Source organism: Melopsittacus undulatus, chromosome 4 (genome assembly GCF_012275295.1).
Source record: "Melopsittacus undulatus isolate bMelUnd1 chromosome 4, bMelUnd1.mat.Z, whole genome shotgun sequence".
Classification (NCBI taxonomy): Eukaryota; Metazoa; Chordata; class Aves; order Psittaciformes; family Psittaculidae; genus Melopsittacus; species Melopsittacus undulatus.
Genome location: NC_047530.1, coordinates 53,771,113 through 53,798,459, shown reverse-complemented (window position 1 = coordinate 53,798,459; position 27,347 = coordinate 53,771,113). Strand labels below are relative to the sequence as shown.

Here is a 27,347-nt window from a genome sequence, read left to right as displayed (position 1 = left end):
CCTTCAAGTCGCTTACCTTAAAGAGTACTATTTTTCTTCCCCCGTGTTGTCTTGAGAATATAACAAGCATGAAGCTTTGGAATGCTTTGGTTGATTAGCTGACTACTGTGAAACTCCGAGTTGCTGCTTTTGTACTGATTGCAATACATCATGATAAAGATGTTACAAAACCTAGCAGGAGTATTCTAAAACATCACAAAGTATGACTAAATAATATTATTTTCTCTTTTTCTTCTCTCCCTACAGGCTCATAAGTCAGTGAACTTTGTTTCAACTCTGCTTCAGATCACTATGTCTGAGCAACTGGATTTACCAGTGAGACAGGCAGGCAAGTTTTCAAATCTGTTGGGTTTGGGTTTGGTTTTCGTTTTTGTATTCTGTTTAATGGTGCACACACCAGGATAGTGTTAAAGAATCTTGATGATTTTAATCTCAAATACTGTGAAGTTGGGAGTTGCTTGAATTGCAGTCATCATGCACTGTCTGCACCATACACAGAATAGGGAAGACAAAGAAAAGGTGTCTGTCTCTTCAGTTATTGCTTCCCTTTATCTCTAGTGAATACTGGTCTTCAGGGAAACAGAATAGTTTATAATGCTAGTGCATTTGTGCAAGGAGGTAATTTAACCTTGCACTAGTAATGCTAATGTTTCTAAGAATTTTAAGTGGAAGAAAATGAATAATATAATTTGCAATCCTGTTGATTTGTGCATGAGCCATCAGTAAAATTTCATATCAAATATTAGCAACTTCAGAGATCACCTTAAAGCTGCTATGATTACTTGACAGGAGTTTTTAATATGGTATTGCGGTGTTTTTTCTGACACTTCAGAAAGTATGATCTTCATAGAATCATAGAACACCAGGTTGGAAGGGTCCTCGAGGATCATCTGGTCCAACCTTTCTTGGCAAAAGATCACTTATTTGGATCTTCTGCATATTAAATTATTCAAAGTTGTAGCATAAGACTAACTTGCATTTTTATCTACTGCCTTCAGTGTAAACCAATTAAAACCCAAAGCAATCTGTAGAGAGCAGAAACAACTCAAACAAAACATAGCTTACAAACAGTGCATATTTTGCAAAGCAATTAATGGCATGATAAATCCCCCTGAGGACAGATTGAAGTCTGCATCATTTGAGTCTTGCAATAGCTAGTATCTGCTGAATGTTTCTTTCATTTGCAGACCTTTTGAGAAACCCTTTGATTTCTGAATCTTCAAAATGTGCATATGAAATTCGGGAGGAGAATTTGCTTTTTGCATTTGTACACAGAATTAGATCAATAGTAACTTTGTTATTAATTTGTCATTTGAGATTTCGTGTTGCATTTTATAAGTCCTTTTCTTTCCAATGGCTATCATCTAGCTTTTGCCACATATGCAGTTTGGCTTCAGTTGTCAAATGGTAAATGCAGGCATTTGTGCCAGCAACCTGATTGCTACAAACTACAGTGGCCCATAACGTTGGTATAGAAGGGCTCTGTTTCTTCTTAGCATTCACTCTGGTGTCACAAACTTAATTGGATTTTTTTTGCTTATAAGGGATGTTTATAGTTAGTCATTAGTATTGATTAGCTTTGTTGTCATACAAATACCAAGAAAATAATTACAAAGGATTTTTCAGAAGTGTGTTGCTAAAATGTTACACAACTGTTTATCTGTAGCACAGGTAAGAGCAATGTGCCTAGTATTTTTATGTGAAACCTTTGCAAACCTAAAAATACAGACATCACAATAAATGGGTAAAAGGGTATCAACTAGTAGATTATTAGGTTAATAATTTGCATAATTTATGTATTTTGATTCTCCTACTCAGGGATGGTCAATGAATGTGTCCTTTCAATCAGTTTTGTTCTAAAATAGCTTCTTTTTTTTTCCTTTCAAAATGTTTGTTCTTTGAATGCCTATCAGCTGATTTGCCACTTCTGTCTGACAGGGGTTATCTACTTGAAAAACATGATAACCCAGTACTGGCCAGATCGTGAAACTGCACCAGGAGAGATCCCACCTTACTCCATCCCAGAAGAAGATAGACACTGTATCCGTGAAAATATTGTAGAAGCCATTATTCACTCTCCTGAGCTGATCAGGTACAGAGTTATAAACTGTACACGAATTGGCTGTGGTTTCTGACCATTGGGTTTCTGGGGTTTGTTTTTGCGCACTACTAAGATCACTTGCATGGTAAGTGTTAACGTCATACACTGCATTCTGAGCGTTAAATTAATTTAAGTGAAAAAATAGTTTTCAGCTTGTGTGGCATGTAGAGATTTAAAGTTCCTCAAATACTAATTGAGGATATTGAGAATATTAAGCAGACAGAACAGAACCTAAACCTTCTAAACAAAACTTGACATTAGTCTAAGTTTGGGCAGGATTGGCTGCTTCAACACTACTATAAAATTATTAAAATAATAGTAGTAACTTATTTAATCATGTGCATTTGCTTTCTAGAGTACAGCTTACTACTTGCATTCACCATATTATCAAGCATGATTATCCTAGTCGCTGGACTGCAGTTGTGGAGAAAATTGGATTTTATCTTCAGTCTGACAACAGCGCTTGCTGGCTGGGAATTCTTCTTTGTCTTTATCAACTTGTGAAGAACTACGAGTAAGTTTTTTCTGCCATATGAAAAAGCAGAGAAGTAATACATTTGTGTGTATTTTTGGTATTCTGTATGTGCACTGTAACCATGTAGGACTGCATATGGGATTGCACAGTGATGATAGAAATCTACTTTTAGAAAATATTTTTGGGTACTTGCTATGCAAATGTTGGCTCATGTATCTTCTCCACTAAAAAAATTACAAAAAAATTAAAGGTTTGAGATCAGAAAAAAAAAGGCTATATTAAAGCTTTGATTTGGTAGTTGTTTCTCTATGGATTCATCACAGTAAGAAAGTCTGCCCAAAATCATGACTTTTGTGGAAAATTATTATTTATTTAAACCAGATTTAGACTCCTAATTTGTACTTTAGTTATCAGTGCAACAAACATGGAGATTTCAATATGTGAAATCTTAAATGGTAGGAACTTCAGAATTAGTTTACGGACTTTGGTGTCATCATTTTGATAGCCATTTTGATAGTTGGATGACCAACCCATTGTAGGAAGTCTTTACCAAAGCCTGCTGTTTGGTATGCAAGGTACTGGGCTATGATATAGGTTTATGTTCTTTGTATCTGGTATTATGATCAGGGCTTTAAAGTAGAGGTTGCACTTGAGGTATGTAGAGCTTACCTACTGCTGCTGACATGTAGGAAGCAAACGTGAACTGGATCAAAAAAGAAAGCAAACCTGGAGTCAGGGAACTGTGGTAGTGGAACTGATGGAATCCGCAACTTAACTCTTTAAAGGCACTGTGGTGTGTAACATTTTTGTTTCAGGTACTTCAAATGTTACGTTGAAAAATTTCACTGTCTAATTCCTTGAATTTTATATAGATAGAGTAAAACAGGTGAATACCAGTTTCTCAAAAATTGTTTTCCACAGAAATGCTATAAAGACCTCTGTAATCCCATGTTGGGTTTTTTCAGTTGCTGAAAATTGAAGTTCTGCTAGGAAAGGAAAATAAAGTAATTTCTCACTTGTTAAACATTTTTAACCAAATATACAGCAGAGATCTGTGAGATATAAAACATGAAGTGTTCACTCTAGTGAACAGCCATCCCTGTTTAGGGGAGAATTTTGATATGAGCTCAGTCATTGCTTGATTAACTAAGTTTAAGTTTAATTTTAAGATTATGAACATGTCTGTTCATAATCTTAGTTTGTCAAGCCCTTTAGCTGAAGCAAGCTTCTGCTTGTACTTGTTTAGCTATGTGGTGAAGTCAAGGGTTAGTTTTACAAGTCATGTAGGAATATGCACATTTCAATTGAGTAACAATATGGGTGCAAGCAGGTCACTGTAAAATTTGTTAAATAACATGTCATTTGGGGGGAAACCTGTATAGCATTGTGGCTGATCAGATTTTTACTGCTTGAGTTATAGGAACATTTAGTTATTGTTTTCTTGGAAAGTAAATATCTTGGCGCTTTTAAACTTTTTTCCCCTTCCAGTTCCAGCCAGCAAGATTGAATGACTTCCTTCTGCATAGCCTTTTTTTCTCGTCTTTTTTAACTGTCTTTTGTGGAAATAAGAAACTGAGTCTTCCTGAGAGACATTTAATCCTGTTATATTTAGGTTTCTGTTTTGGAAAATACATGGAAACTATATTATTGAATGGGATTTTGGAGCTCAGTGGTCTCTAGTAGTTTTACAGAATGTGCCATTTGGCAGCAGATTGACTAGCCTGTTATATTTCTGGAAATTGACAGTATTTATAGTAAAGTATTGATATACTTGAGTATTGATACTTACATTTTTGGTAGACTTTTCACTAATATTAAATATAAAATCCAAACAAACCACCAAACCAAAATACAATCCTCCAACCCCAAAGTCTTCCACAGAAGTCCAAGAGTATTACAGCATTAATTTCTTAATAAAAAAATAAGGCTTATTAATTTCTTGATTAAAAATAAAGTTGTACAGTCTCTAAGTGATACTGTAATTTGTTTTTATTGTTATCACCAGTATGGACAAATCCTATTCTGCTGTGATAACTCTTGAGTCAATAAGTACTTTCTTCTTTACAAATTAAAAATTGGGGAGAAGATTTCAAAATCCAGATTCATTTCCTTTCAGGATTATTGAAAAGTTTTGAGAAAGGAGATGGAGCTCTGTTTTCAGCATATGCAAACTGTTGGCCTGTCACCAGCATTGAAAGATCTGAAGTACTATTTCAGGGGAGGCTGCAGTCAAAGCCCTGCTCAGTCTGCTGCATAGCCTCGAAACATACATTGTCTACAAAATGGTTAGATTTGAGCAAATTAAATGGTAAGATGTGGTGACATGGTCTAATGGGATGTGTCCCTGTCCATGGCAAGGGGTTGGAACTAGATGATCTTAAGGTCCTTCTCAGCCCTAACCATTCTATGGTAAGCTGTGGAAGTATACTTTGGTCAATGTCAGTGGAGTAACCCAGCTTCTGGAAATACATTTATAAATTGTGAACTCTGATAAATGTTTTTCTGGCATTTTACTGACTAACTTGGCAGCTCTAATAATGTCTGGCTTAGCTTTATTTCAAATTCTGTGAGAAGAAATGGCAAATTGTTTGGGTTTGGGTTTTGGTTTTGTTTTTTTAAAATCATATGTTATTGTGAACTGTAATATAACCTACTTGTGTCTACACTTGGGAAAGGTGGACTTTTAAAATTCGAAAGCTACAAAAACAGCTACAAAACTAGTTTGTTCTTATCTTAAGGTACAAGAAGCCAGAGGAGCGGAGTCCTTTGATAGCTGCAATGCAACATTTTCTACCAGTTCTGAAGGATAGTTTTATTCAGCTCTTGAATGATCCATCTGATCAGTCTGTCCTCATCCAGAAACAGATCTTCAAAATATTTTATGCCCTTGTCCAGGTAAAAAATAATAAACTTAGTATAAACTTCATCAGTAATTTAATTTAAAACATATACTTTTCTATAAAATTGTAAAGTACAGAAATGTTAACAATATTAGATTACACCTGAATCATTTCTCCTACTTAGTGGTGGTATGAATCACAGGTTTTTGGTATGCTTAATTGTGTTGTACTTTTTGTATATTGATATTCCTGGTTGACATTAGATAGAATTTATGCATGCTATCCTCTAAGGTAGAGTGTTTTCTGGAAAACCAGAGACCAGCCTATACAGATTTACCAGTGTAAATGCAGCAGTTTGGAATTAAACTGTGAATATGGTATTAATTGCTTCAGAAATTTCTGTAATGTCTCTTTAAGTAGAATCTTAGCATTGCATAAACAGAATGAACTGGAGAAAAGACTTCTAGCACCTTTGAGGGTATGGAAGATAAAGACTAGGGTGTGTTAAGTTCGTCAGCCTGGTTTTCCAAGTAACTTACTAATCTTTAATGGTAGCTTAGTGTGAACAAAGATTTGGAAGAGCTGAAATTCAAACTGTGAAAGTAACATTATTTTCAAATGGTTTTGTAATAAATTCTCCCACCTCCTTTTTTTTTGTTAAGTACACATTACCTTTGGAGTTGATAAATCAGCAAAACCTGACTGAATGGATAGAAATCCTGAAGACTGTGGTCGATAGGGATGTACCAGCTGTAAGTGGCTTTTGGCTATTTATGAATTTAATCTTAAATATTTATCATTCACTAGAATGGTTAAGCTCTGCATTGTTTTTTTCTCAATAGATGCCAAGAAAATACTTTTTAAGCTAAACAGGGTGTTTTAAACAGACCAGACAAATTTTGAAGTTGTGTAGCTTGTATGGGAGCTCTGTTGCTTTCGAATTAGCACATTATAGCAAATTACAATATATTACTTTGGATTCTTGTTTCAAGAACTTGTTCATCATTTATGCAGCATATATCAAGCAGTGTATTTTTAGATATGCTGTACTTTATACTTCTATAAAGCTAGAAGTGCAAGTGGCAGGTTAAAAGCAAAATATGGTGTATAGTTATTCAAAATATATATAATTTGAGCTTTTGTGAATAGTTGGTAAATGCTTTTTCTTATTTTTTCTTCTCCCTTTTTATTTTTTCTTCCCCTAAAGGAAACCCTTCAAGTTGATGAAGATGATAGACCTGAGTTGCCTTGGTGGAAATGCAAGAAGTGGGCTTTGCATATCTTAGCTAGGCTTTTTGAGAGGTATTTTATTTTCCATTGCCATTAAAAAAAAAGAAACAAATAAATATTCAAGTAAATAATATTGCTACACCCTTTAATTTGCACACTTGCTTCTAATTCTAGGTATGGAAGCCCTGGTAATGTTTCCAAGGAGTATAATGAATTTGCCGAAGTGTTCCTGAAGGCATTTGCTGTTGGTGTTCAGCAAGTAAGCAACACTGAATATGGGGGGTATTAACATAAGTTTAGAGTTAGTAGTGATTTCTTATTTTCTTAATTTTTTTTAAAGGCTTCTTGCTTCACAACTGTGAGTTTTTGAAGTACATTGGTGTGGAAAGCACTGACATCTGGGGTTTAAAAGCAATTAAAAACAATTACTAACTTGCCACATAGGACAATCCACTAGAAATAGCCTATGCAGCATTGACAGTCTGTAAATAGGTCTCATATAACAAGCTCTCAGATAAGCTTCAGATAAATGCTACCAATTTTTCTCTTTCTGGGAGAGGTATGATATTTATGTGGTGTAGTTTACCTTCTTGACTTTTAACTCTTGGTGAGTTTTTGTTTGACTTGAAGTCAGTAAATAATAAGCTTTTAGCTTTCTGCAAAAGCCTGAGCAAGCAGAGGTTCACTTACAGGTATGTCTAATGGTCAGTTTCCACTTATCTCCCTGTCTGGGAATTGCCACTTCTACTGGGTCTATTATACATGCTTCATCTTCTAGGCTATAGCAGTTTCTATACTTCTAAATGAATAATGTTTCTAAACTTCATGATTCAGATAGTCCTACATGTGGCAGCAACCTACAGGTTTTCTGGAAGGGACAGGATGGGTTGGTGGGGCAGGAATTGTCATCTACCTCACTTACAGTGCATGTGTTTTTAAAGTTAATAATTTGAACTTTTTGGACTAGCAAGAAAATTCCAATCAGTATTGGGCAATTTTTGGATCTGAGTCTCAGCTCCTGCTGATTTCTTTCGTTTTGAAGCTAGTTTATTTATTAAAAAACTTCAAGCAGTTTTTGTACATTTTCCTCATACTGGCTGTTTATATTAAGGTGATAAGGTTGCAAGTGTAAATAGTTCATGAAAATCTCGGGGGATAAAAGTGTCTTCTTCAAAGCCTTTATTTTTATCTGGAGAAGAACAGATCTTAGATCAGTTCCAGTTTTCTTAGTTTTCATCCCAAATGAAATCATACTGCATTACAGGACTTCAAAAGTTGGGAAGTTTTCTCCTAAGTACATGGGTTTTGTAGGACATCCAAAGTGTTGAAAAGGAAATGACATTTGTCACATTAAGTGTTAGGAAATATATCCCAGCATTCTACTCGTCCAATTGGAGTCAGCATCACCTTCTGAGGTGCTCATCTGTCACCTGTAGATGACATCAGACATAATCATTATACGTTCTTAAAGACCTTACCGGTTGCTTTGCACTTCCAAGATAACTGAAATTCTGACAAAAGCCTATATGGACAAAAGAAGTCTTTGAAAAGATAGATTTAAACAGTTCAACAAAATACTTTGCATCTTTTCTTTACATTTTCTTTGAATCAGTTTTGATCCTTACTGTTACTGCATTTGAGAAACACCAAGAATTTAAGTCTTTAAAGAAAATTGCTAAAAAGCAGTACCTTAAAATGCTTGCAGTATCTTCCTGTACAATAATGTAACTTGCTTACAAAAACAGATTATTTCTACTATTGCTGTCCTCTTATTTCTGTGCAAAAGATAGATCTTGGATGTACACTGAAAGAAATCGAATCCTTCAGATAAAAGTTATGGAAGATTTTTTAACACTATATATTTCTATACAAAAAGTAAAAATCAATGAAATACTGCGGAATACAAATACTGATAACATGCTTCACTGAGCTCTTTACTTGCCAAAGTGTGTGCATGCTTTTACTAAAGGAGTAATGGGTAAATGTGGTACAGGATTAAAGGTTGTTCAAGTATAACCTTGAAACTTAATGATGGTAATAGTCTCATAATCACTTTGATTATTCTTTGTATCTGCTCTATCTTTTTCTCATTTGCGTATGACACACCCCTCAACAAAAATAAATCCAGTACATGCAGCAGTAGTTCCAGCTAAACTTTTTTAAGCTTAGGCAAAACAAGCTGAGCTGCCTAGCTGGAATCCCTTGACTTTTATCCCTTTTTGAAAGACCTGATGACCACAGTTAAGCCCTGGTTGAACACTACTGCCTGGTTGTTCTTCTGGCACAGCTGTGGCATTTGCTTTATTTGCCCTGGACCCTCCATCCCACATTCTGCTTTCCGTCACTGCAATTCTTAAACCTTTTCTTAATCTTCTTACTTTCTTATTCCATCGGAATCATGAAACTGCTTAGATTTATGGAAAGAGAGGACCAAAAGATTTGTCCTAGGTCGTCAGGTGTGGCTGCAAAGACATTTGTTAGGCCTCAGCTTTGTCCTCATTTCCAAAGACTATTCCCTATCCTTTCAAGGACTGTGTGCTGTCCTGTTACAGTGGAGAATATCTCTCTTTCAGAAAACAAAACCCCAATGTTCAGATCTTTCTAAAATTTAAGTACACCAGCAAACTGGACTTTTTTGTACAAGCTTTTCCACAGAGAAGACTATTATAATAGGGTCTATTTTGCTGAAGACCCAAGATTACTACTTTCACCTAGAACAAAGAACCCCTAATGTATATGTTTTTAGTCATAGAATAGTTTGTGTTGGAAGGGACCTTCAAAGGTCATCTGGTCCAACTCCCCTGCCATGAGCAGGAACATCTGCAGCTAGAGCAGGTTGCTCACATCCAGCCTGGCCTTGAAAGTCCCCAGGGATGGTGCCTTCACCACCTCTGAGCAATTCTGCCAGTATTTTACCACCCTTATTGTAAAAAAAAGTATCTCATCCAGCCTGAATCTCTCCTCTTTTAGTTTAAAACCATCACACCTCGTCCTGTCGACGAGGCCCTCAACAGGCCCTGCTAAAAGGTCTCTCCCCATCTTTCTTACAGGCCTCTTTTAAGAACTGAAAGGCTGCAATAAGGTCTTCTCCAGGCTGAACAGCCGAATCTGTCCTTATAGGTGCTTCATCCCTCTGCTTATTTTTGTGGACCCCCTCTGGATCCTCTCCAACAGGTGCATGTCTTTCCTGTGGTGAGGACTTCAGAGCTGGGATCTCACCAGGGCAGAGGGGCAGAATCACTTTCCTTGTCCTGTTGGCCTTGATCTTTTGGATGCAGCCAAAGATATAATTGCCTTTCTGGGCTGCAAGTGCACATTGCCAGCTCATGTCCAGTCTTTCATCCACCAGTATCCCCAAGTCCTTCTCAGCAGGGCTGCTCTCAACCCCTTCATCCCCCAGCCTGTATTGATACTGGGGGCTGCCCTGATCCAGGTGCAGAACCTTAAACTTGGCCTTGTTGAACCTCATGAGGTTCACATGAGCCCACTTCTGAAGCTTGACCAGGTCCCTTTGGGTGGCATCCCATCCGCTGGGGGTGTCAGCACGCACCTAGAGCATAAAACCATTTATAAAGCTAAGAATTTCATGGTGGGTGACTGCATCTTCTTTAAAATCAAGTGTGAGACATCACCTCTGGGAAAAAGTCTTCAGTGCTTGTGTAATAAACTTCAAAATAATGGATCTCTTTCCCAAAATGTTTTCTTGGTGATGATGCCGATTGATAGATATATTTTCAGGTTTTGATTTTTTCAAACTTTTTTTTATGAGAAAAATGTAAGCCTGGAAATGGGATTTGTCATTTCCCTCCAGTTGGTGCTGCTGCTTTTAAAGGTGCAGTGTTGTCACTGACTTGGATTGGGCTACAAAGAAAACCTCCTTGCATTATCAATGCCAGAATTTCCAGTGAGCTGGAACTTAATCACTCATGGTGGTCTTATGACCATTTAATGTCCTTATTTTTGGATAGCCATGGACTTCAGCAAATGTAAATATCTCTGTATAGTTCTGAATGCTACCTCAGGAGAAGAATTGAGTCCAGAAAGGCAAGGGGAGCGTGGGAGTTCATCATTCTTCATCCACATATATTCTTCATTCAGTGTCAGTGCTGTAAGTCTGCAAATAGGCAAGAATCAGTAGACTGTGTAAGTGTATTTTATCAGTCCAGTGTTTGGGCATGAATTTCAGTCCCCCAAGAGCAGCAAGATGAAAGAGTAAATCTCTGAGGGAAAGGTCTTTTGGGCTGTGTTGGTAGTGAATTAGCATGTCTGTTTTGTCTTAGAATCATAGAATAATTAGGGTTGGAAAGGACCTTAAGATCATCTAGTTCCAACTCCCCTGCCATGGGCAGGGACACCTCACACTAAACCATGTCATCCAAGGTTCTTTCCAACTTGGTCTTGAACACTGCCAGGGATGGAGCATTCACAACCTCCCTGGGCAACCCATTCCAGTGTCTCACCACCCTCACAGTAAAGAACTTCTTCTTTATATCCAGTCTAAACTTCCCCTGTTTAAGTTTCAACCCGTTACCCCTTGTCCTGTCACTACAGTCCCTAATGAAGAGTCCCTCCCCAGCATCCCTATAGGCCCCTTTCAGATACTGGAAGGCTGCTAAGAGGTCTCCACGCAGCCTTCTCTTCTCCAGGCTGAACAGCCCCAACTTTCTCAGCCTGTCTTCATATGGGAGGTGCTCCAGTCCCCTGATCATCCTCGTGGCCTCCTCTGGACTTGTTCCAACAGTTCCATGTCCTTTTTATGTTGAGGACACCAGAACTGCACACAATGCTCCAAGTGAGATCTCACGAGAGCAGAGTAGAGGGGCAGGATCACCTCCTTTGGCCTTGTGGTCACCCTCCTTTTGATGCAGCCCAGGATACAGTTCCTTTCTTGGCTGTGAGCCCACACTGAAGCTGGCTCATGTTCAGTTTCTCATCGACCAACACCCCCAAGTCCTTTTCCCCAGGGCTGCTCTGAATCTCTTTTCTGCCCAACCTGGAGCTGTGCCTGGGATTGCTCCAACCCAGGTGTAGGACCTTGCACTTGGCATGGTTAAACTTCATGAGGTTGGCATCAGCCCACCTCACAAGTGTGTCAAGGTCCCTCTGGATGGCATTCCTTCCCTCCAGTGTATCAACAGAACCACACAGCTTGGTGTCATCAGCAAACTTGCTGAAGGCACATTCAACCCCACTGTCCATGGCACCAACAAAGATGTTGAACAAGACTGGTCCCAGCACTGATCCCTGAGGGACACCACTCATTACTGGTCTCCAGCTGGACACTGAACCATTGACCACAACTCTTTGAGTGCGACCATCCAGCCAGTTCTTCATCCACTGAGTGGTCCACCTATCAAATTGGTGTCTCTCCAACTTAGACACAAGGATGTCATGTGGGACAGTGTCGAACGCTTTTCACAAGTCCAGTTAGATGATGTCAACTGCTCCACCCCTGTCCATCAGTTCCGTAGCCCCATCATAGAAGGCCACCAAATTGGTCAGGCAGTATTTCCCCTTACTGAAGCCATACTGGCTGTCACCAAGCACCTTGTTGTTTTTCATGTGCCCTAGCATGCCTTCCAGGAGAATCTGCTCCCAGACTTTGCCAGGCACAGAGGTGAGACTGACTGGTCTGTAGTTCCCTGGGTCATCCATTTTCCCCTTCTTGAAAATGGGGGTTATATTTCCCTTTTTCCAGTCATTGGGAGCTTCACCTGACTGCCATGATTTTTCATTAAAGTATTGTATTTTTAAAAGATGTGCATAACCTGATACTAGCTGCAAATTGCCTTACGAAATTAACAATGACATTTAGTAGAAGGATTAGTCAGTACCCATTCTAGTCTAATGAATAAAGAGGGATTTCTTTTATTGGATATAGAGGAGTTCTTGTATAGGATTGTGAGGGAGGGTAGAATTCTTCTGGTTAAAATGGTCTTTGTTCAGTATAAGCTACTGATGAGATCTGATTTTTCTAGGTGTTGCTGAAGGTGTTGTATCAATACAAGGAAAAGCAGTACATGGCTCCTAGAGTTCTGCAGCAAACACTGAATTACATCAATCAAGGAGTGTCACATGCAGTCACGTGGAAGAATCTGAAACCACATATTCAAGTAAACCATTTTTGGGGTTTAATGCTTAGGTGACGCAGTAGTACATTAGTCAGTCTTTATGGTGTTCCTAGCCTTGCTACAATTCAGTTCTTGGGGACCTATGTTATAAATTACTGGTGGAAAGAGTTTAAACCTGTTTGGTGAAGGTTACTCTGGTACATGAGCAAAGCTGGGTGATGGCCTTTTTTTTTCTTGTCAGTCCTTTGTGCTTTAATATATGAAGGATTACAGTGTAACACAGCAACGCAACAAATTTGGAGATGTTGTTACCTACTGAATTTATGGCATTGAATTATCTTCACATACCATTATCCAAAGCAAATATAATAGCTTGTGCTGCATTTCAGCTCTGCTTAACTTAAAAGATCCCTTTTTGTAAGGTGGCACTGCGATGTCCAAATATATTTTAGGTGAGGAAGTGATGGTGGGGTGGCAATGTTTGTGAAATACAGGACAGAATATTAAGATTGATTTAGTGGGTTTAGCTTGTTTTCAGCTCTTTTTTTTTATTGCAGGGAATTATCCAAGATGTTATTTTTCCATTGATGTGCTATACAGATGCTGATGAAGAGCTCTGGCAAGAAGATCCATATGAATATATTCGCATGAAATTTGGTGAGAATTTGAAATCTCATGTGAAAATATGACTTCGCACAAAGACAGGATTGTGTTTTTTGTGAAAATGGGGGTGGGTTTTATCTTTAAAATAAAATTTAAAAAAAGAGATAAAACTGGTTCATATTAGCCAAATAATACAGCTCCATATAGCTAACTTCTGGATATAATGGTAGAAATGAGAGACAGCGTAGTCAACAGGTGTTTCTGAACTTGAAAACATAGCTAATTTTGGCAGTTACAAAGTTTGTTGTAAGTCAAAACAGTCCATGGCTTGCTAACAACAGTTGCATAAGTTTAATGTTGTTACAAGTTTATGCTTTACAACAGCTAGTATTTCAAGCCCTGGAATTTTTACAATCTTAAGAAAATTCACACATGTCACAGTTCAGAATAGATTTACCATAATGGCAAATGAAACATGGAGTAAGCCTGGCATTGCAGATTTGTCTTCCGTGGCTTGGTACTTTGTTGCTGAGGTTTGCTGTCAGCCTATGCAGCCCTTTCAGAATAAGGAAGAAAGAAGATAATTCAGTCTTCCTGAAGAAATTCCTCCTTCTGCTAGAACTTTTCTGTGTCTAGGACAATAAACCTTGATGGGTTTGTGAGTTTCTTGCCCTCAGGTCAGAGGCAGACCTATGAACAGTACAAGTATTATAAGAGGCTCTGATAATCCTATACTGCAGAAAAATAAGAAACTGAGCATTTTTAACTCAATTACGTGTGCTTGCCTGCACAGCAAATAACATGTATGTCAATGCTTCTACTGTTAAAAAAAGATTTATCTTAAGGAAGGCAATTTCACAATTTCATATCAGACATGTAGAGAATCGGTGATCATGAAAAAGGTGAAACATATATTGGGGATCTCCAGCCATGTGTAACTGTTGTTTGGGCTGGAATAGCTATTTTGAGAAAGGATGATTAACCACCTGAGGAAAAAAAAAAAAGGAAAATTGTTGCTCTTTGGTTTCATGTTAAATCATTAGATTACATTAGGATCATGAACTGTAGTAAAGGACCGAGTTTCATAGCTGTTATGTGTTTACTTCATAGATGTATTCGAAGACTTCATTTCTCCAACAACTGCTGCTCAGACATTATTGTTTACATCATGTAGTAAAAGGAAAGAGGTAAATTATTCAAAGATTTTACTTAAATACAGCATTAGCTTATAGCTCTAATTTATAGTCTCCCTTTGCTAATAGACCTACTAATGAAAGTTTTACTTTTCTGCTCTGTGTCATATCATAGCACTTTAAAATTTATGATTTCTCTCAGATTTATTTAGCACTAGCCATTATGTGATTTTTCTATTTGCCAGTTGCCATAGGACCTGTCTATCAAGAATGTTGCGTGTTGATAACAAAGACCTAAAACATGCTTCAAATTCCAGACTTGCAGCAGATTATTAGCAATTTAAGCATTTCAGAGCACCAATAATGATACCTGAGATGACTGATTGAAATACTTTTACTAACTTTACATGTAATTTAGGTCTTGCAGAAGACAATGGGCTTTTGTTATCAGATCCTTACGGAGCCAAATGCTGACCCTCGTAAGAAAGATGGTGCTTTACATATGATTGGTTCTTTGGCTGAAATTCTCCTAAAAGTAAGTATAGCAGATCTGGTGGTTATTTTGATTCTTGCCTGCCTCCTTTCCTTTCTTTTGCATATAGTGTCTTAGAAGAAGTGAGAATACCTCTGTGAGTTTACAAGAACCACTGCCATTTGTTTTTTTAAAGCTGTTGAGTTTAATTGGTTTTGTTCTGTTGTCAGCTTAATTACACAAGTTTTATTAGGTCATGTACAAGTTCAGGTCATTGTTTTAAGTTCCTTTTAAGTTCTCTGCTTTTAATAAGGATTGCTACACTGTTTCCGGGGTTGCACTTGACTACATTCCCTTTTTGTGAAAGAAAGGAAGGGGGGGAAAAATCCATTCAATGAAAGGCTGTTGATTTAATGAAAGCTTTTCTGTGTATAGAAGAGAGGAAATTAGAAAAGAGTGAAATTAGCAACCTTGCTCAGTTAGAGTGGTAGCAGAAAAGATGCAAGCCATGGACTTGGCTCTGATATTTGGACCATGGCTCTGAGAAACTGCCCTGACCACTTTTGCTTTCATACGAGAGTACTGTACTGCCAAACAAAAGGTGTCTGTAGGAGTCAAAAAATTACAGGAAAGAAGTGTCACTATTTTGACTGAAAATTGTAAAAGTCTGTGTAGGATCCAAGTTTCATTATAATATGTAATTTCATTGTTGTTTAGTGCAGTTTTATAAAGGGGAAAGTTAGAAGTCTGAGGGTTTTGTTACACTGCTCACAGTTTATATGTAACTTTTTTTTACTGGTCTGGAAATGCATTTTTATATGAATTTTAAACTAATGCTTTTCTATTCATCTTCTAACAGAAGAAGATATATAAAGATCAGATGGAATATATGTTGCAGAATCATGTGTTCCCTCTTTTCAGCAGTGAGCTGGGTTACATGAGAGCACGGGTAAGAAAGTGTGGGATTTACTGTTAAGACACTATCTGTTCCGACTGAAGAGTTCAGGAATATATATGCTTTATATTTTCCCCTCTTAAAAAACATGCTCCTTTCTGTACCTTTTCTGTAATAAATTGTATGCTTATTTCTAGTATCAGTCTTTATGTGTGCTTATAGATAGCTACTGTGTAGCTTTAAAATGGCTGCAGAACTGTGTGCATAGTTTCCCATCTGTGTCTGGTGGTATGGTCTTTATGTGTTTTGCATTTAGACTGTACTGCTCACACAAAACCTGTGGCCAGAGATGAACTTGAGATCATAGTACTGGCTTAGTGATGTCTGAATGACAAGCCTCCCACTGGCCAGCCTCCATACTCTCAAACATCTTCGTCTGTTAGAAACTTTTACAGTATCTTTATTCAGCAGTAGTTGTACTTCAGTTTAATACCTTCTGTAGGTTATTGGTATACAAGTAGCCGATAATCCCGTCCATACTCTTTGTAAATCTGAATTTGTTCAATGTGTTTGTTTTTTTTTCAGGCTTGTTGGGTTCTTCATTATTTTTGTGAAGTCAAATTTAAGAGTGACCAGAATCTGCAGACAGCCTTAGAACTCACAAGACGGTGTCTGATAGATGATAGGGAAATGCCTGTGAAAGTGGAAGCTGCAATAGCACTTCAAGTTCTGATCAGTAATCAAGAGAAAGGTAGCTCTCTTTTCTTAAAGCTGCAGCAAGTTTTAATGGAATAGGCATTAATATTGCAGTGTTCAGGGAGAGTTGCTCTCTTCTTTCCTGATGATAATTTACTACTTAAAATTGTAATTTGTAATCACTTACTGTAGTTTTCCAACTGGAAAATTTTATATTACAATTTCATGGTACAACAAATCCCATTTTATAGTACCTGATCATTGAATCAGAAATCCAGCGGCAGTACAGGGATATCTGTCAGCATGTATTTATCCTTTTTAAAAAAAAAAGTGTTTATCCTGTCAATCTTTCCATTGCTCAGTATTCCTGAAGCCAGCATAAATGCCACCAAACAAATATAAATTCTGTGTCAGATACTTTGTCTAATTTGACAAAAATGCGTACATACCCATTCCCGTTCAATTAAAATTTGCATTGATAAGTAATCTTGCATTTCATAAAGAACTCTGATTTTTATACTTCAGTTATGATCCTTTTGATAGATATTTCTATTTAAAAATTGTTCTGAATATTAGTAATACTGTAATGTCTTTTATTGCTCATGGTTTTGGCATATTAATGCCAAAGCACTAAAAGGTATATATTGACTTTCATATTCTGATACTGTAGTTTTGTAAGAATGTAAATTCAAATATTTCCACTTGTTCTACAGCTAAAGAATATATTACTCCATTCATTAGACCTGTAATGCAAGCTTTACTTCATATTATAAGAGAAACTGAAAATGATGATCTTACTAATGTGATTCAGAAGATGATCTGTGAATATAGTGAAGAAGTTACCCCAATTGCAGTAGAAATGACACAGCATTTGGTAAGAATTTCTGTTGACTTAGGAAGATGTTTAATATGTGAAGGATTGGTATTTAAAATTAAGATAGTTGTCCATCAATTAATACCTGTTGTTTCTCCAGTCTTAAGTGCAGTGATAGAGATAATTTTCTTTTACATTTAGACTTGTGTTTTCTGAAAAGTGGCTTCATAACTTGAGCTAAATGGAAATTTATTAGAATGATTATAGAACTGTTTGAAAAATCTTAGTATTTTTTCACTATAATGTTAATAATGAATTTCAGTGGCACATTTGAGGTAGTCTCTACAATGTGACTTAGGTTTTCTGTTTTAAAATGGGAAATTAAAAAGCAGATTTTTAATAAAAATCTCTGGTGTGAAAATATGTTGTATGTAATGTGGGAATGAAATTGATTCTGCAGGAAAAACTCAGAACTTGAATGGCCATATCTAGAAAGTTGTACCAATGGTTTCAAAAACAGAGGTCAGCTCATTACTTCTCTATTGAAAGCTTTTGCCTTGGAGTTTAAACTGTTTGCATGTCCTCTCTGGGAACGCCTGCAAAGTGGTCCAGTCTAGTTCAGCTAGCAATTAAACCTTGTGTCAGAAAAACTTGCTGCAGAAAATGTATTCTTTTGCTTGGAAAGTAATGTCATTTGTATCTTCTTATTCATGAATAGATACAGGACGACACTTTAAAGGGCTTAACATTCCAATTTCATCAGTCCTGAAAACAAACTCTGGAATGGAATAGTCAGATTCTAATGTTCATATACATTTTCTTAGCAGAAGTCCTCCTTAAATTGTGTAGAGTACCAAACTTGCACAATTGTTCATCTCCAAGCATGTCCTTGTTAAATGACGTATATATGGTTTGTTTTGCTGTTACATGCAGGCAATGACATTTAACCAGGTGATCCAGACTGGACCAGATGAGGAGGGCAGTGATGACAAAGCAGTGACAGCAATGGGAATCTTGAATACTATTGATACACTTCTCAGTGTAGTTGAAGATCACAAGGAAGTAAGTAGAAATCACTTTAATTATGTGTTAGCAATATGTGTTGTCTAAGACACTGAAAGTCTTCTGTAGTTCCGGTGTTCCTGGAAACATTGTTATCTGAAAAACTATCCTATTGGCCAAAACAGCTTAAAATAGAAAGCAGTGAAGTACTTAATACAAGAAAACTGTAACAGAATGGGTCACATTTCTAACAGAATACATGGAGTAATAAAGCATAAATGTTGCTACACTGTTTCCCACAAGAAAGTAGGTCCTTGTTCAAATGAGAGAGGAAACTTGTCTCTTAACGGATGGAACTGTCAGCTCACCTGGGAAGAACCATTTGATCTGATGAGTTCTGCCTTTTAAAGAAAATAGATAAAATATCAGTTAGCTTTGAACATTGACTCTGCTGCCTTAGTTTGCTCTCTGCAGCAGAATCACTGTAAATACAGCTGTTGTGGCTGTGCTAAATGATAGGTTTTTTACATGCCTAATCTGCACTGTAGGATTAAAACATTTATTATTTAGTTTTGTTATATTGAATGGACTAACTTCTGTCCAGAGCACAGCTTGTTTGAAAGATGCTGATCAAAATCCTTCTTGACAAAGTCAGCTACTGTTTTTTGATAAATACGTTATAGCTTTTTAGTGACTAAACAGTAATAAACTGTACTCTCAGGGCTCTGAAGACTTCACTGAGGGAGCAGCATTATATGAATTTTGAATGCCCAAGGGTGCAATACAGTGCTGCCATGCAATAAACAAGGGACGAGTTCAGCTCATTTACTTGTTAAAGCTGCTCAGCAAGCTTGTAATATACTTGGTTTTGTCAGCAAATTCTTGCTGTCTAAATGAAAAGTTTGGGTAACGGTATGCTACTCCTGAGGAACTGAATTGTAAAACATTTGTATGTAGAGAAATCTCGCACATGATGACCAGTGTTGCAAGGGATAAGGGTATTTAGCTGGTTAGTTTCATATCCTGTTCTGCATAGCTAAGACCAGAAACTCAACCCCTATTTGTCCCTGTGCAAGGTAAGGGTCCTAAACAGGCCTATTTTGGTGGAGTTGTCTTGCCATGGAATAATAAATACTGGGAAGAGTGTTTGAATCTGTAGACCAGTCTTTCCACTTACTGTCTGAATACAATATGAACATCCTAAGCTGGGTTAGGGAGATGGTTTATATTTGTTCATTGTTTGGTTTTTATTTTTTTTATATATATTTCTCTTTTCTGGACAGCAAATGCTTCCTGCAACTTCCATTGTTTACTGTTTTAATACATATATTTACTTATTGTGTCTCTTAATGGACTGAACTGCTGCATGGGGTTACTGGTCAGGCTTTTCTTTTTAGAATCATAGAACAGTTAGGGTTGGAAAGGACCTTAAGATAATCCAGTTCCAACCCCCCTGCCATGGGCAGGGACACCTCACACTAAACCATGCCACCCAAGGCGTTGTCCAATGTGGCCATGAACACCAGCAGAGATGGAGCATTCACAACTTCCCTGGGCAACCCATTCCAGTGCCTCACCACCCTAACAGTAAAGAGTTTCTTTATATCCAATCTAAACTTCCCCCGTATAAGTTTTAACCCATTACCCTTTGTCCTATCACTAAAGTCCCTAATGAAGAGTCCCTTCCCAGCATCCCTATAGGCCCCCTTCAGATACTGGAAGGCTGCTATGAGGTCTCCATGCAGCCTTCTCTTCTCCAGGCTGAACAGCCCCAACTTTCTCAGCCTGTCTTCATACAGGAGGTGCTCCAGTCCCCTGATCATCCTCGTGGCCTCCTCTGGACTTGTTCCAACAGTTCCATGTCCTTTTTATGTTGAGGACACCAGAACTGCACACAATACTCCCAAGTGAGGTCTCACAAGAGCAGAGTAGAGGGGCAGGATCACCTCCTTTAACCTCCTGGTCACACTCCTTTTGATGCAGTTCAGGATACGGTTGGATGCCCTATAATGAGTCTTCCACTATTCAAAGAATACTCCAAAACCACCTTGTGTTAAAAACTGTTTTACAGGTCCTTAGCCAGAGTGCTGCTCTTACACATTTAGTGCTCTAAAATATGAGAAATTTTGAATTGTCTTTAGAAGACTATATTGTATAGAATATTGTATAATATTGTCTAGAAACTGCTTTGAGTGGTTTAAAATGTGTTTAATTTCAACTCAAAAATATTGAAAACAGTCATAAATTTCATATTTTTGCAGATCACTCAGCAGCTGGAAGGGATCTGTTTGCAAGTGATTGGAACAGTTTTGCAGCAGCATGTATTAGGTATATGTACTTTTGTTGGCTTATTTTTTTTAAGTGCATGGGAGAGGCATGAAATTTACCTGGATTCCGTTTGTTTTAGAGTTCTATGAGGAGATCTTTTCTTTGGCACATAGTCTGACCTGCCAACAAGTTTCTGCACAAATGTGGCAGCTACTTCCTCTTGTTTTTGAAGTCTTTCAGCAGGATGGCTTTGATTATTTTACTGGTAAGTAACATAAATCAGACAAACGGTTTCATGTAAGTGATTTGAGCCATACAGTGAACTGCATCTTGATTGCAGTGTTAGGAGAACACTGAAGTGAGTTTATGCTTAAAGTATTTGTTTCTGCTATGCTGCAACCAGACTTGTTTTGCTAAAGATGCATACTTATCTTGACAAACATTAAGCAAGAACTGGAATTAACCTATTAATACATAGATTTCAACGTAATTTGAACAGCTCATCTAATAAAACATACAGACAGTATCTTAACTGTGACCATTCTTCTGTTCATACAGACATGATGCCTCTCTTGCATAATTATGTTACTGTTGATACAGACACACTTCTGTCAGACACGAAGTATCTTGAAATGATCTACAGTATGTGCAAGAAGGTAAGCAGATTCCTTTGTGATAAAACCAGTGATCTGTGAAGTAATACACTCTTAAGCTGGGTAATGTTTTCCACAACAGCAGACTCTGAAGAATTTTTGACATCTGCTGCTACAGCATTATGCTGTTTAGCGTCCTCTGTGATTCCACAAATTAAGTTATTGCAGAGAAATTAAGGGGTTGCATCAAATTTCAGATATATGCTTTTGCTAAAAAGGGAAAATAAATCATGCACAACGGAAGCGGGTTTTGTGCTCCCGTGTTTTGGTGTCTTATACACTGTGTGTACAGGCATGCAGAACGTGTATGCATAATGCAAAAGGCAGACAGTTTCTTTAGCTGAGATTTGTAGCCTCACTATGGGCATGATACCACATAATATATGTATGCTAAAGGTCTTAAATCTATGAGCAGGGATGGAAAATAGAGGGATACGAATAGAGAGATATTTTCCCAAGTTCATGCTAAGTTGGTGATGAAAGCTGGGAGTTGTTTGACTCAGTTCTGTCATTTTGGAGCAGTATTTAGCTTCTCAGCATGTGTGTATTATAGGTAGCTGCCAACTGGGCTTTCTTTATCCAATCAGTATGTACAATACAAAGCTTTCCAGAATGATAGCCCTGTGAGAGGAAGTTAATACTATTTTGTAAGGTGATGTTAATGTTTTATAATCTCCAACAGTGATCTGTGGGGAGTTCAGTTTTCCAATTCTGGATATCATGTGCTGTGTCTGTGTAAGAACTAGGGGGAATTGTCAGCTGCCCTGTCCATGATATTTCCTGAGTAATTCTTTTGACGATGTTTAGATACCATAGTGAGTAGCTCTTGTTAGCCTCTTTGAAAACAAATTGCAACCAGGCTGATTATAGATGCTTGAACATTATATATATAAAAAAGAAAAATAGCTGTTCTAACCTCTTAGCGATTAGTGTTTTATTAGCTGAGCACAGTAAATCTTTAACCCAGACGTTTTGGGTGTTGTTTTGTTAGGTATTTATATATCCCACTAGGTATCCCAAATTTGCAAATACAGTTTTTACTAATTCAGTATTTGAATGCATAAGAAAAGTTTATTTTGTGTATGGAAATAAACCTTTGCAAAATGGCAGCTGATGCTTATATCGTTACTGTTGTAAGCTCTGCCTCTATGCATAGAGTTGTTGAGTATTTGTACATATAGATGAGTTTTACCAGCATTCCACGATGCTTCAATCTCTAGTTATGATACTGAGCCATTGCTGTAGGTTTGGCTGCTGTACTGATCGGTGTTTATACTAGCATTGTAATACAGGGGGTAAATTGATGTCAGCTTTTCAAAGCAGAGCAGAGGATGGAAAGTACTTCTGGAAGGGATATCATCAACAGTAATTCTTCTTTTTCAGGTCCTTACAGGAGTTGCTGGAGAAGATGCAGAATGTCACGCAGCAAAGCTGTTAGAAGTAATTATTCTTCAGTGTAAAGGGCGCGGCATTGATCAGGTTGGTAACAACTTTGGTTGTTACAACTACTATTCAAAATTTATTTTATTCTTGAGTATGAATTGATTATGTATTAACATCAGTTCTCTTCCAAGAAGTTTGTGTAGTGTAGCTAATAATCCTGTCTACTACTTCAGTGTCACTCTGTTAGCAGCCCCACAGAGGCTGTTATTACACACTTTGTCTCCAGAGTTTAGGACACTGCAAAGCTGTGACAGATTTTGTGAATCTGGAAGAGTACTGTTCTAGGAGCATCTTGGTTCGAGAAGTTGATTGATTATATTGTAAGTTAATTCTGGTGAAAATGACTCTATCTGTCAAGTTAATAGCCTTGAAATAAATAAGAATGAAAATGAAATTCCTAGAATCCCAATGTCATAGAGGAACCAGGGTCTTCAATATGCACATGTGGAGGTTGGAATTTGAGAGAGGAACTCATGTGCCTCTGCTGTGTGCATGACAAGCACTGTATAATAGCTGTTTAAACACTTGCATGTTTTTTAATAATTGTGGATATGGTCCCTGGAAACCTTAATTTTTAACTCATTTGAAAGAAAATCTTCTACACCAAACTGGCTTTTTTTAGTGTGACATCTCTGAAGAGGCTGGTCCTTTAAAAAGCTGTTTCTTTGGAATGTTAGCATTATCTCTTGACTTTGTTATAGATATTAAAAAACCACTAAGTTGATTTTTCTGGAAACACATTTCCTCTATTTTTCTTTTCTGTCACACGGGATTACAGGACCAGGAATTGCATCTACTCTTCATGATGTCACAAAATCCATGTGCCTGGAGTAGATAAAATCTTTCCACCTTTACATTTCCTTTTTGTATATGACTTCTGCTGGCACTTAATATTTATTCGCATTGTTTGCCCTCTGCATTTATGCACCTCATTGGGTTTATGCCATTTCTCAACTTTAGTGTGAAATACAGAACTCCAACGTTTATTTTTGATCACTAAATTTGTAACGTTTCTCACTCTTCAGTGCATACCCTTATTTGTGGAAGCTGCATTAGAGAGATTGACCAGAGAAGTGAAAACAAGTGAACTGCGAACAATGTGCCTCCAGGTTGCCATAGCTGCTTTGTATTACAATCCTCATCTACTATTAAATACATTGGAAAATCTTCGTTTCCCCAATAATGTGGAGCCTGTCACTAATCACTTCATAACGCAGTGGCTTAGTGATGTGGACTGTTTCTTGGGGTAAGTGTTTCTAGTCTGGAAGATTATTCTCTGTGATACACCCCTTTATTACCTGCTTGTAAACTGTAACAAAACTTGCAACCTTTTTATTGTTTTGTTTTGTAGACTTCACGATAGAAAGATGTGTGTGCTTGGCTTATGTGCTCTTATTGATCTGGAGCAAATACCACAGGTTTTAAATCAAGTTGCTGGCCAGATCCTGCCAGCTTTTATCCTTTTATTTAATGGATTGAAAAGAGCATATGCCTGCCATGCAGAACATGAAAATGACAGTGATGATGATGATGAAGCTGAAGAAGATGAGGAGACAGGTATGGAAACTGAAATGTTGCGGATACTTTGTATATTTTCTTTGTTGTTTTTTTCTTTTTGAATGGAGATGCTGAATTCCTGCTGTCATTTAGCCCAGCTGGCAACTAAGTACCATGCAGCCACTCACTCACTTTACTCCCCAAACAACCAAAAATGTCCCCAACTATGAACACAAGCGAGGCACAATACAGTCGCCCACCACCTGCAGACCGGTACCTATCCCGACTTGAGCAGTGGTCGGTCCCTCTGGATGATTCACCCCAGTTTATATACTGGGCATGACGTGCTGTAGTGTGGAATACCTCTTTGGTTAGTTTGGGTCAGGTGTCCCGTCTCTGCTCCTTCCTGGCTTCTTGTGTCCCTCCTCACTGGCAGAGCATGAGAGACTGAAAAGTCCTTGATCAGGGTAAGTGCTACCGGGCGACACCTAAACCACTGCATCACTCTCAAACTAAAGCAAAAACACAGCAGTGCACCAGCTACTAGGAAGAAAATTAACTCTATCTCAGATGAAGCCAGGACAGTTCCCTTTTGGAATCCTTCAGAGTTCCCAATTCCAGAAATCAAAAGCTGCGGGATAACACTGGACATGTTGTAATGACTTTCAAGTCTATCTGACTTAGTTTTTAAGAGGGACTGGAAAGTAATTTCCTAGGCTGTCTCTTCAAAGTCACATCAAGCTAGCTTTTATGTGTGGATGCTGTTGTTGCTGAAAGGAGTTACTACTGGGACATATTTCCCATTTGAGTGAGGGGTTAAGAGTCAGCACAAGGAGTTTCAAGGAGTCATCCTAATCCATTGTGCAGCCTGGACTATATATTATAAACTGTCCCATGAGCTGCTAGTGTTTTAGCTGTGTGTGGAGAATAATAGGTTTTGGGGTTTTTTTGTTTTCCTCTCCCCCGTGTGCCCTGGACTAGCACAATCTCAACTTTGTCACCCTTCATAGGCTTTCTTCATACAGTTATTTCACAAGCTTTCACATTATTTGCCATCTTCTTTATATGAAGTTCAAAATTACCTACAACTTCCCCCTGCTTCTTTCTTCCACCTTTTCCTGTATTTTTCTTAAGCTTTTAGTTCATGTTTCCTATTTTTATCTTTTCATCATCAACTTGGTGTCTTTCTGAGTGATTGTTTGGAACAGTTTTCCATACACAAAGGAGTATCTGTTTTCATTTATCTACTTAAAGCTGAGTTTCTTTTTTATCTCTGCTTCTGAATTCTGGACTCGTCATTATATTGTCATTCATATTATGACATTTTGTATTTCTCAAGCATTATTTTCAGTAGCCTTTTTGAATGTACTTTTAAAAGAGGAGTTCCATGAGCCTTCCTCCTTTCTAGTCTGCACTCTGCTGTTGCACTGCTTGTTTTGCATAATCGGCCATCTTCCTACAGAATTGTTCTTGCTATTCTTGAAATAAACTTTATTTTTGTGTGTTGTATAATTCAGAGGAACTGGGGAGTGATGAAGATGACATTGATGAAGATGGTCAAGAATATCTAGAAATTCTAGCAAAACAGGCAGGTGAAGATGGAGATGATGAAGACTGGGAAGAAGATGATGCTGAAGAGACTGCTTTGGAAGGTTATTCCACAATTATTGATGATGAAGACAACCCTATTGATGAATATCAGATATTTAAAACCATTTTTCAGAGTAAGTAACTTTATTTAATTTCCTAGCTAACAAATTTTATTTTAACTTTAGCGTATACCGTTGTAAACTAGAACCTGTTCAGTGCTTCCAAACAGGCTTTCCAGTATGTGCTTTGGACAAATTCTGTCTTTGGAAAGGGGGAATCAGTCATTAAACTTTAAGAGTAGAGGGAGATGCTTTAATGAATTTATGATGGGAGGGAAGAGGTCAGAGGTTTTTTTAAGTGGTTTTAAACATCTTGAATTGCGTAACCCTAACAATATTATTCTGACTAAAATGGGAGTGAGTTAGTAAGCTTTGAGTTACAGAACATTTTAATGAACAGTTTCCTTTTGCTTATGTGTTCATTCTCTTGCAGCAATTCAGAATCGTAACCCTGCGTGGTACCAAGCTTTGACACAGGGTCTTAATGAAGAACAAAGAAAACAATTGCAGGACATAGCAACTCTGGCAGATCAGAGGCGGGCAGCACATGGTATTTTCTCCCCTTTCTACCATTAATTGCTTCCTTTGCTGCTTGAATGCTGTTTATGTGCTCAAGAAGCATGACACAGAAAATGTCTGTAATTCAAGCCTGATAATGTCTTCAGCAAAGCAGGGTTGCTTTACACTCCAGAAGTGTTTGAAATCTCTTAAAACTGTCAAGTCAGAAAGCCTCAATACACAAATTGTCTGGCATGCCACAGGTGTAAGGAATGATAGAAATGACTTAATGAAGTGGCCAAGTAAATAAAAGCATATTTGTCATAGTGGCTTATATTGGGAAACAAATTATTCAATTACCTGAAGGTGGATGAACTCTAGCTGTGGTAAAAGACACATCAAGTGGCTGATAACTTATTTCCTGATGTGACTTAGTCCAGCTGGGATAGATACTGATAGACAATGGGGGGAAGAATATCAAATTATGCAAGTAGAAGCCATCTGTAAAGCTATATCATCAAGCCTGTTAAATATTTCAGATTGTTACTCTTCAATACAGATAGTACAGATTTAAAAATATAGGAAAGGGGGCAGATCTTTGGGGGGGGGTTGGTTGGTTTGGGGTTTTTTTGCCAGTTTTCCCAGGTGTTTGAGATCAGACAATATATATATCGCTCTTTAAAGTCAAGGCTAAATTTTGAGTGATGGGTCCACTCTCATATCCTGCATCTTACTGAGCAATTACAGGATTTTTTAAAGAGAGAAATTCAGAAATCTTTCAATAAAAGATTGGTAGTGAGAACGCACATTTTAAAGTACTTTTTGTCAGAAAACAGCCTAAATTGCCTCACAAAGCTTGTAAGTATCCAGAATGATCCACTTTTAATGGTTATAACATAGTTTCCCTGTGACCTCTGTCAAGCTCTAGACATCATACTGATGAGGATATGTTCTACTCGTGCACTTTATGAAAGAGTTGTTTTGTCGTTTTCTTTTTCAGCTGCTTA

General features: G+C 37.6%; 1 protein-coding gene and 1 non-coding gene across 2 annotated transcripts in view; both read left to right on the top strand.

The window, feature by feature from the left end:
- Positions 1 to 27,347, top strand: part of IPO7 (importin 7) — a 40,702-nt gene that overhangs the window by 9,096 nt on the left and 4,259 nt on the right. The window contains exons 2-24 of the mRNA XM_005153253.3: positions 247 to 328; positions 1,939 to 2,092; positions 2,457 to 2,615; positions 5,315 to 5,471; positions 6,079 to 6,168; positions 6,624 to 6,718; positions 6,821 to 6,905; positions 12,625 to 12,759; positions 13,275 to 13,374; positions 14,431 to 14,507; positions 14,872 to 14,988; positions 15,785 to 15,874; positions 16,406 to 16,571; positions 17,230 to 17,390; positions 18,264 to 18,392; positions 20,594 to 20,660; positions 20,740 to 20,865; positions 21,159 to 21,256; positions 22,637 to 22,732; positions 23,722 to 23,942; positions 24,048 to 24,253; positions 25,711 to 25,917; positions 26,276 to 26,392. Coding sequence (XP_005153310.1) covers positions 247 to 328; positions 1,939 to 2,092; positions 2,457 to 2,615; positions 5,315 to 5,471; positions 6,079 to 6,168; positions 6,624 to 6,718; positions 6,821 to 6,905; positions 12,625 to 12,759; positions 13,275 to 13,374; positions 14,431 to 14,507; positions 14,872 to 14,988; positions 15,785 to 15,874; positions 16,406 to 16,571; positions 17,230 to 17,390; positions 18,264 to 18,392; positions 20,594 to 20,660; positions 20,740 to 20,865; positions 21,159 to 21,256; positions 22,637 to 22,732; positions 23,722 to 23,942; positions 24,048 to 24,253; positions 25,711 to 25,917; positions 26,276 to 26,392 — 2,935 coding nt within the window. The remainder of the gene's footprint in view (positions 1 to 246; positions 329 to 1,938; positions 2,093 to 2,456; positions 2,616 to 5,314; positions 5,472 to 6,078; positions 6,169 to 6,623; positions 6,719 to 6,820; positions 6,906 to 12,624; positions 12,760 to 13,274; positions 13,375 to 14,430; positions 14,508 to 14,871; positions 14,989 to 15,784; positions 15,875 to 16,405; positions 16,572 to 17,229; positions 17,391 to 18,263; positions 18,393 to 20,593; positions 20,661 to 20,739; positions 20,866 to 21,158; positions 21,257 to 22,636; positions 22,733 to 23,721; positions 23,943 to 24,047; positions 24,254 to 25,710; positions 25,918 to 26,275; positions 26,393 to 27,347) is intronic.
- On the top strand, positions 16,071 to 16,252 carry LOC115947206 (small nucleolar RNA SNORA23). Its single transcript, XR_004081156.1, has one exon. It is a non-coding gene; the product is annotated as a small nucleolar RNA SNORA23 (small nucleolar RNA).